We start from the raw sequence: 9,727 nt of genomic DNA, 5'->3' as shown, positions 1-9,727 counted from the left end.
TGGAATTATTTTAATACACAATGAAAAACTTGTTTTTGGTCATTTTTTATTGATATTTACATTTTACATTTCATGAGTGTAGTATTTACATCAGATTTGATATATTCCAGTAAGGTTTATGTATAAAAAAAAGGCAACAACATGCATGAGCTCAGGATTATAGACGTCAAGTTGTTGTATGTTATTTTGAAAATAATGTCGTCAGCAGGCCTGAACAAATCCATGTTATAATCACCATATTAGTGGAAAAATAATTAAAATATTAAAGGGAAAAACATCTATTGAAGATGTAGTTATGAAAAAAAAATGAATTGGTGTTGCCCATATTTGATAAACTAATGAGAAAAATCAATAGAAAGAGGTTCCAGGGTGGAAAAATGAATCAGATTCTGACTACATGTGAAGTTGTACAGACTAAAGCATTTATAGTATCTGAACTACAGAGAGCTGATTGTACTACTTCAAGTTGAGTTCTGTATGTTCTCACATTTAGTGTTTCTGTATCTACTGACACCATTATAAAATGCAGTACACACTGAGTGTGTTCATCTTGCATTGCTCTAATATACCCATGCAAACAGTTTGCATACACAGAGAAAAATGTTGCCTTTTTACTTCATTCCTTGATCTGGAAACATTTTTATTTTAAAATTGGAATCTGTCTCTTTAAAAAGCTCCTTCTCTGACAGCTTACCTTCAGGACATCATGACAACAATTCTCCTTTATTATATTGTCTATAATCATTCTGTGGAGGAGTAGTTAGCAAAAGCTCAGCAGACGCACGGTTCCATATGTTTGCTAACTGCAGTTGTCTCTAGTCTAGAAGAGCTATGACCAAGCATTTAGGCACCCCCAAATAGTTGCCATGGGAGACACAAGAATTGCTCAAACATGTATGAAAGAGACAAGACAACACTCCGAGTAGGTTTTTGATGAGGAAATATACCATGATATAAAGCACTTAAAGGTCAACTTTACATAATAACTCTCTTTTAAGTACCTTAATGTAGCCTCCTGAATGCTATAAAGCCCTGCAAGTCCAGAACATCCTAATAAAAAGAACATTTGAAAGCTGCTCATCTGTCGGACTTCATATAAAGACGTTGCTAAGAAAGAATGATTTGAAAGGCTACAGAAACAATCCTGGGTGCAGACATGCTCTTGGCTTTATAACGGCTATAATGGATTTATTGTGGGAACTTTGAGCACAAGCTTTTTCTCCCTTTCCTCATACAATATAAAATAGTAAAATGCGTGTTGATAACACATGTAAGACCCAATCTTCGATAGAACATTCATACAGCTGTCATTAACGGAGAGGTCCTTTTCATTTTTCACCGGCTGAAAAATGTCTTGCTGATTTCAATCAGCTTTAGTGTCATTTGTTTGCCTAAGCTTTGGACCTGGGACCTGCCCAGTCATATAACAATAGACCAACCTAAGTGATGACTATGAGATCCGCCTCTTCTGGTTCTTTGGTGTGATTCGTCCTTACATTATCTTGGTTTGAGTCAGTTCTAGCCTCATGGCCTTCTTCCCACACAGCCGAGTCCAACCCTGCTGGCGCCGATAAGGAATGCGGTGTGAGGGTTCTTCCAAGCCCCTCGTACTGACCTTGGTTGCTTGCAGCTTCCGTGATGGCATCTTGAGACGCCGAAGACAGAAGCCCAGAACGCTCACTGTCATTCTGCGCCTCGCCAAAATACGACTTCTTTGGGCGACCCATGACTGTCCTTCCTGGAAACGAGTCCACAAAGAAAACACATTCAAGGATTTTACGAAACTTGTTTCCAAAGATGTCTGAAGAAAAGGTGCATCTTAGTGAATTTATTTCACTAATTCAACCCTAAAAATGTATTTACCCAATGATTGAATTTCAAACAAATGTTTTCAAAGTTTGGAAAGTGCTTGATCTCTGTATGATGTCCTTAAAAGTGCTTGACATTCAAACTGCACAGTTTGGTAATAAAGTTCAATCTAACGTTAACTAAAACCTACATTTGGAAAGAGTTATTTATAGTTGAAACCAGATATTTAATAAGGTTTTTTTCTTACTATCTAAAGTTAAATCAAAGTAAACTTCGCTTTTTAAGTCTGAATTACCAAAATTATTTATATGAGCTGAATGCCTAAAAAACATAAGACATTTTTTTGAGATTTTTTTGTAACTTTCTCAAACAAGTCAGTTGTAGAGCGTCTGTGAGAGACTTTTCAGAACATAAAATTTTGTTATATTTTAGTTTACCTTATTCTTGTTACTACCACAAGACATTAATAACAGTAATAAATTAGCCTGACATTTCTGTTTACGTTTTTTTATTGATTGTATGCAATATTTTAACTTTCTGGTACATTTTGGATTTTCATTCTTTGTAAGACATAATCATCAAAATTACAAAAAGTAAAGGCTTGAAATATTTTACGCAATGTGTAATGAATCTATATAATAGACGAGTCTCACTTTCTGTAATGAAATCTTTTTCATGACATTCGAATTTTTTCATGTGCCTGGACTAAAAATCCCTTTTTATTGCTTGTATATTAATTAGTGGTGAGAATCAATCTCTGCGTTAATTGCAAGGTATGGAATTAACTAACTCACTGCAATGAATCACATTTTAATCAAAGAATTTGGCAACATTGTTTTTGAAATATATCATCACACTTTGTGTTATGACTCTATATAATGAGCTATAACATTGAATAAGTTTATGGAAATAAATTCACTGATTCATAATTTTCTAGTTCAATGAGATGCACCTGCAAATCAGCAAACATGAAGGACTTACCAACATTACGAACTTGTTCAGAAATATCTGCTCTGACATCTGAGATGTCCCACATGGCCATAAAAGAGTCAAAGCAGGAGACCTCCTCTGCCTCCTGGATGTAAGGTTTGTAGGTAAAGCTGAAGTGATGAGCGATGGCTGCGAGAAACATCTCGACACAAATGATGAAATCCTGAAGGAAACAATGCAGCTTGGTTTGTTTCACAACAGTGTTAAATGATTAGGTATTTCAGCTGCGTTTTAACAATGTTGCCTACCTGTAAGCCAGTAGCAACAGCCTCCACACTCTGCCAGTCCCAGGTACGTTTCTCTGAGATTATTCCCACTTTTACCAGCAAAGCAATCAGCACAGCTTGCCTGGGAACATTTACAAAGCCTCGGTTTCCTCAAACAGATACAGATTATCTACACATTGACATGAAATATCAGCAATAAAGAGAGATTTACCAAAAAGAGACGAACACCACCATTTTGACACACAAAAATTTCCCCACTGGTTTGATGGGACTCAGCTCATCCCTCAGAGCCCGGTAGAACAGAACCAGGCAGTACATTGCAAACTGGAACAAAATGAGAAATGTCAACAAAAACCTAAAGTTTCAAACAGCCAATTATTTGAAAGAACAGCAACATATTTACCAGCTGTGACATGTTGTTGAAAATAACCAGGTATGTCCAAGCATTTTTAAAGCTAAAATTGCCTTCGTCGTAAACGCCACACAGCTGACAGATCCTAGGAAGAAACACACGCATCACTATATCACATGCCAAATAATTAGAGTTAAGAATGGACAGGGTGCCACAAAATTAGAATTTACTTACAAAGCGATCACTGTTGTGACGGGTCTTACCACCGTGTACTGCAGGACTCCCAGTTTACATCGCAACAGCAACACCCTGGTTAAACAAGAAAAGAGAAGAAGTTATTAAAGACGAGGCCAAACTACCAATGGGCATAAGCCTTCGTAAAAATCATCAGAAACACAAAGTAAGAAATATTCAAACTGAATTAGAAATTATAAAATTAAATAAATGTATCAGCAAATGCTATGTGGAAAGTTTTAGCCTAGTCTATTAAAATGTATATAAATGTTTCACATACAAGACCTAAATATTACATTAAAAAAGTCAGGTGGTCTTCAATAAGTGTGAAGTGTTGTCTGACATGAACAACAAACTATTCAATTAACAAATTCAGTAGTCACATGGATAACCTTATAATGATTATAACAAACTGATAAGTTCATGGTTACTACCTGAAAAATGTCCAGGTGTTGTGGCTGCAATAAGCCAAATTAAACCAAAGTTCTGTTGCGTTCAAAATTTTCTGAAATTGCCTTTATGATCCTTCCCAGATTGATTGACTGCCATTTTTAATGTCTCTCTTAAAGTTGCTGACATCGTTCCTTCGTCACATTGTGGAAAATCACCAGACTATCAAACTTGTTTAAGGAGTTATTTACACTTGTTTATGATTACTTAATAAGCAGTACTCCGATGTTGTTTTGTTTCTGCTGCAAGTTGGCTCCACTTTGACGCGCAAGACGTAACAGGTAAAATCCGGTTTAGGATTTTCAAAATAAAAGATCCGGAAGTAGTTCATTATTTCTTGCGCGGCCCGGTACCAATTGGTCTGCGGACCGGTATCGGTCCGCAGCCCGGTGGTTGGGGACCACTGCTTTAACTAATAGTATCACAGTGGGAAGCGTCATATTTTTTTGTTACAACTGTAAAACTGGTTTTATTATTAATGGAACTCACTCTCCCATTGGCCAAGGTGGGCAGCAGCAGAGCGGTGGGAGATGCTTCTGCTGCTCCTGGACCTCCAGCATCATCACCAAGCTGGGATACTGACGCTCCAGGTAGTTAAGCAAGAAAGTCATGAAGTTATAGATGACATAGGCCTCGTAGCATTCTCTGCACGTGTCCACATAAATTGCTATACTGGGGTACTTTAGCGCAATCCACTGGAAAAAACAAAAGACAACTGCCTCAGGCAATTCTGCAGAGAATGTCATACTTCTTATTCTTATAATCATATTTAAGAACTATGCATGTCAAATAAAAACCCCTTTTTTTTAAAATAATTTGACTCACGCTGTCCAAGCTGTAAATTGGGACCATCCATAATATCCTGAAATAATAAAAACAATTGTGAGAATAGTAAAAATATTGTTTAAAAAATTCAGTACTTTGTTGGGTTTTTGTAGCAGACATGTCTTACCTGATAATAGGCTTCTGGAGCTCTGGTTGGGTGTAGTGCACCAGATGCTGGAGAATGCCCCATAATGATATAGGTATGGTCATGAAAACAAAAATCCCAGCAATGAACCATGCTTTGTTGTGAGTTCCAACCTGTTATTAGATGAAGAAAATTGCATAAATAGAAATATAGTGAGTCAGATTTTCATTTGGGTCAGCTTTCATAACATACAGACTAGCAAAGCAACAGCTAGCCATCAGCTGATGACTGAACTTCAAAGGATAAAGAGTTTTGGAAAACTTTCAGATTAAAAATGTATAAGCTTTTTAACACATAATCTCAGGTGTTCGGGTTCTGGTCTACTCTGCGTTCCCCAAACCAGAACCAAACATGGAGAAGCAGCATTCAGTTTTATGCTCCTCTAATCTGGAAGAAGGTTCCAGAAAACTGCAAAACAGCTGAAACTGAGTTCCTTTGAATCAAGACAAAAAATCCACCTGATTAGAGTTATCTTTGATTAGTGGTAACTGGATCATTGATCAATATTTTGACTATTAATATTTGTAATGGTTATTACTTATTTCATAATTGATGACTATATATTGTTTTTATTATGTAAAACACTTTGAACTGCCTTGTTGATGAAATGTGCTGTACAAATGAACTTGACTTAATTGTGTTTAACACAACAGAAAACACGCAGCATGTCTATTAAGAAGCTGACTACCTGAGCAGATTGCCTGACTAATTACACCGGTGCTACTCTATAAAGAATTGAACAGTAAAAAGGTACAATATTCCATGTTTAAAAACGTACAACTAAATTAATTTGCTGTTTATTAAATATGTTTCTTAAGCCTTTGTATCACAATAACCATTACGTGTTGCATATAATGTGTTGTGGGAACCTAATTATTAGGTTGAAATAATTATGAACAATGAAAATGAACTTACCCCAGATTTCTGTAGCTCCCAGATGACCAGCGGTAAGACGACAATTAGCAACAAAATATACAACACAACGACCAGCGGCCGAATCCATCTTCTCCAGTCCCCACAGGAGCAAGGCATCTTGTCATGCAGTCACCACAGGGCCTTTAAAACAGTCCCCCGATCCGATGACAAACACAGGAACCTGTAGCTAAAGCCTTTACCTTCTGTAGCAGTTAGTCTCCCATTAATATACCCCAAATGTCTCACTTAGTGCTTTCCCAGCAAATCTTTCTATTCTACATCTACGCGGTAAGTCCTTCTTTAACTCCGCGTTTCACCTAAGAAGGTGCAGCTGGTGTTTTATTAACAACTCATGTGACTCAAGTTTGCTAACGTTAGCTCGTCAGCTGATTCACCATGTAAACAAACCGATCGAGGATCCATGCTTCCTGGACGAGTTAAAGCTACAGACTAATAAACACGTCGGATTAAAAACTACAAAATCATTGTATACTTTTTTAAAAAAAAATAATAACAGACTTTAAACCAAGTTAACGTTGGTAGGTACTAAAAGTTTCTTATGAAGTAGTAACCGTAACTAAACATCCTCTTCCGGGTTTCTCTGGTTTACACTTCCGCCATTCAATTTGATTGGACACTGTCAATTCGCCGAATGAAGTAAAGTAGAGGCAAAAAAACAAATATCTATCTATGTATCTATCTATCTATCTATCTATCTATCTATGTATCTATCTATCTATCTATCTATCTATCTATCTATCTATCTATCTATCTATCTATCGTTTTTCCAAATAAATTTGATCAAATATAAATATTTGAAAGTGTTATATAAGAATGTTTTATTGTTAATTCTAATTAATAATAAATGCAATTAATTAATTATTTCCCAGGTAGCAAACAAATCTTTGAACGACGTCCGGTGAACGTAGTCTGAAAGTCCAACCTAGAATATTCGGACCTGATGTTCACCAAAAGTTTTCATATTATTAAAACGTTTAAAGCTGTTATTTATTTATTTATTTATTTATTAATTTATTTATTTACCAAATTTCTATTTTTTTCTTGTTATAAAAAGTGCTCACTTCTGAATATTGTTTGATTGTTATCTGGTTTTCCTTTCTTTTACAAAACTTTCCAAACAACCTTAGGCACTACAAAGAACTCCTTTGTATAGTGATATCGTCTCCCCCCGAAATTCATTAATTTTTAAGATTTTCTTTCTTGTTAATCCTGCAGTTATTTTAATTTCTTACCTGTTGGTGGCAGTAATGTTTGCTAATCGCTATTAACATCTAGAAAACGAAGAAGACGACAACGAAGAAGCTGCGTGCCCACACTTCCTGTTTCGCGGCTCCGCCATTTCTTCGGACAATTACCCGGAGAACATTGCCACGGGACTCTTCCTCTTTTCTTTGAAAACCGATCGTATCTTAATTTTGTCAGTAAGTTATTGTTACAATAATTAATTGTGAAATATTGCTGCACTAACCTCAGTCTGGTTTACTTTACTTATTGGTGGGGAAAATGGCGGCGGTAGATTCACTCGCCTAGACTTCACTGTTTTGATTGTGTGCCAGAAGGTTTGTCTTCCTTTTTTTCTGTGGTAAGTCTGCTGCTCCCTTTTCTTTTTCCAGTGTTAACCTTGGACAGCACTTATTTCTAGCAGTGTTGTATAGTAACGAAGTAAAAACACTTCACTACTTTACTTAAGTATATTTTGGAGTACTTCATACTTTCCTCGAGTATGAACATTTTTGATGACTTTCACTTTTACTTCACTATATTTCCGAACTTAATTGCGTACTTTTACTCCGATACATTTTCAATGTGTGGTTTAGTTACTCATTACAAAAAAGCGAGAGAGAGAAACGCAAAGTGTTTTGACCCCACCTACTGATTGACCGCAACAAAGTCGGTAGCCTACTTGCCTGGGCTTGTTCATCACCACCAATAGGATACACCTGTTTCGTGTCTCCCATTAAACACAAAGCAAGTCTTGCAATCAGCAGCAGTCACATGGAGGAGGAGACGGAGACCACAACGACAGCTGGTGGCTCCAGTTGAACCACCAGCTGGTGATGAGAGCCCATGGCCTTATTTAAACACAATATACTCTTTCGTGGGTGTTAAAGATTAGTCGTACCGCATGCAGTTTATGTTATTCCTGCCCAAAGATGTGGAAATTCTATCTTACAAAAACTCCCTGCCCAACTTGAAGAAACACAACGAGGTAACGTCTTATGAAATGGTTATAATCCTCCTGTGTCAGAAACTATAGCTTGGTCACTAGGCACTATTGAGAAATCTTGAGCATAACGTTACCTGTATAAATGTCTTTGTTTGGCATTGTTTCAGTTCCACACGTGGTGTATTTAACTGAGGCCTAATGTTGACTGTAGCAGGCTACCTAGACTCCTCTGGTCAAGCCATAGCATAGCAATTTAGACTGTATTTAACGAATATAGGAAAGGCATGCAAGTTCAAAACCATTAACATGTGCTACTCTTTAAAACTGGAACAATCTATTAGCAGGTTTATTTTGCCTGCACTTGTTTGTGTACATTATTTTAAGTGTATTTGACAAGTTTACCAAAATATAAAAAATGTCATTCAAACTGCATTTGTCTTGTTTTACTTTTTACTTATACTTTTCATTACATTACTTGAGTACATCCATTTTTACAGCAATTTCCATACTTAAGTACAAGAAGTTTCAGATACTTTAAGACTTAAGTAACATTTCAGTCAGTGACTTGGACTTTTACCAAAGTCATATTTTGGAGAGGTACCTATACTTTCATTTGACTCTGAGATTTCAGTACTTTATACAACACTGATTTCTAGAGTGGTTCGCATAACTGGTTAGTTGTCAAATATTGCAGTACCAATCCAGTCTGGTCTACTTACCTGTTACTGGTGATTGGGCAGGCAAAATGGCGACAGCAGTTTCATTAGCCTATTTTGTGGTTTTGTTTTTGTGTACTTGGAGAGGTTTTTCTGCGGAAAGGGTGCTGCTCTTTTTCCAGTATTTTTCTTGGACTGTAGAAATGTGGTTGTCCAGTATTATTTTTAGACTGTAATTCTTCTCAGTTTGATGAATGACCTTATGTGCCCTTTGTTTGCTCAATTTTAAAATACCTTCTGAAAGGTTTTAAGGTATCACTCAGTCAGCTTAATTTTGCATTAACGATGGCCAAAAAATATTTATTCACTTCCCAGACCTACCATTAGTACGGAGCCCCCTAGGGGACATGGGAAATTTTTTTTCTTTTGCGTTCCCTCGCAAAACCTTTTGCGTTACCTCGCAATACTGTACTGGTCAGTTATGCAGCATAATTGAATACTGCAAGCCTTTCTTACGGTGGGCGCCGTACTTTCTGCTTTAATATAAGGTTATGTGAGGTTTTTCCGTGAATGTTAGTATCTTTTTGTGAAATATCTGAAGTTTTATATCTTTCTTTAGGCACCACAAACCTACGATATAAACAGAAACTTTCCGTAAGTAGGAAAGAAATAAAAATACATCCTATTTGGACTATTTCTGAGTTATTATCACGGGTAATAAATCATCTGACAGTTTTGATTGTGTCTCTGTTGTGTTCGTAGTCTGAATGGTTTAAAGAGCTGCTTTCAGTGCCGCTCCATCTTAGCCTTATCTTTTGAAAAAGGGTTTTTCATGTCAGATTATTTTCTATTTTTGTGCTTGTGTTATTTGTTTAATTTCAGTCTTTAAAATACGGAATTTTCACATTTTCTCATTATGGATTTAATGAGGTTATG

General features: G+C 36.4%; 1 protein-coding gene across 1 annotated transcript; it reads right to left on the bottom strand.

Annotated features, from left to right (window-relative positions):
- Nucleotides 1-29: 29 nt before the first annotated feature.
- tmem184c (transmembrane protein 184C) lies at nt 30-6,559 on the bottom strand. Its single transcript, XM_028018835.1, has 10 exons — nt 5,948-6,559; nt 5,015-5,145; nt 4,888-4,924; nt 4,552-4,757; nt 3,613-3,687; nt 3,430-3,523; nt 3,238-3,350; nt 3,048-3,147; nt 2,791-2,962; nt 30-1,738 (listed from the first exon to the last, which is right to left on the bottom strand). The coding sequence occupies exons 1-10, from the start codon at nt 6,062-6,064 to the stop codon at nt 1,440-1,442; spliced, it is 1,344 nt and encodes a 447-aa protein (XP_027874636.1). The 5' UTR covers nt 6,065-6,559; the 3' UTR covers nt 30-1,439.
- Between the last annotated feature and the right edge of the window lie 3,168 nt (nt 6,560-9,727).

This window comes from Xiphophorus couchianus, chromosome 5 (assembly GCF_001444195.1).
Source record: "Xiphophorus couchianus chromosome 5, X_couchianus-1.0, whole genome shotgun sequence".
Classification (NCBI taxonomy): domain Eukaryota; kingdom Metazoa; phylum Chordata; class Actinopteri; order Cyprinodontiformes; family Poeciliidae; genus Xiphophorus; species Xiphophorus couchianus.
Note: the sequence above shows the minus strand (reverse complement) of the source record. Positions and strands in the feature narration are given on the sequence as shown.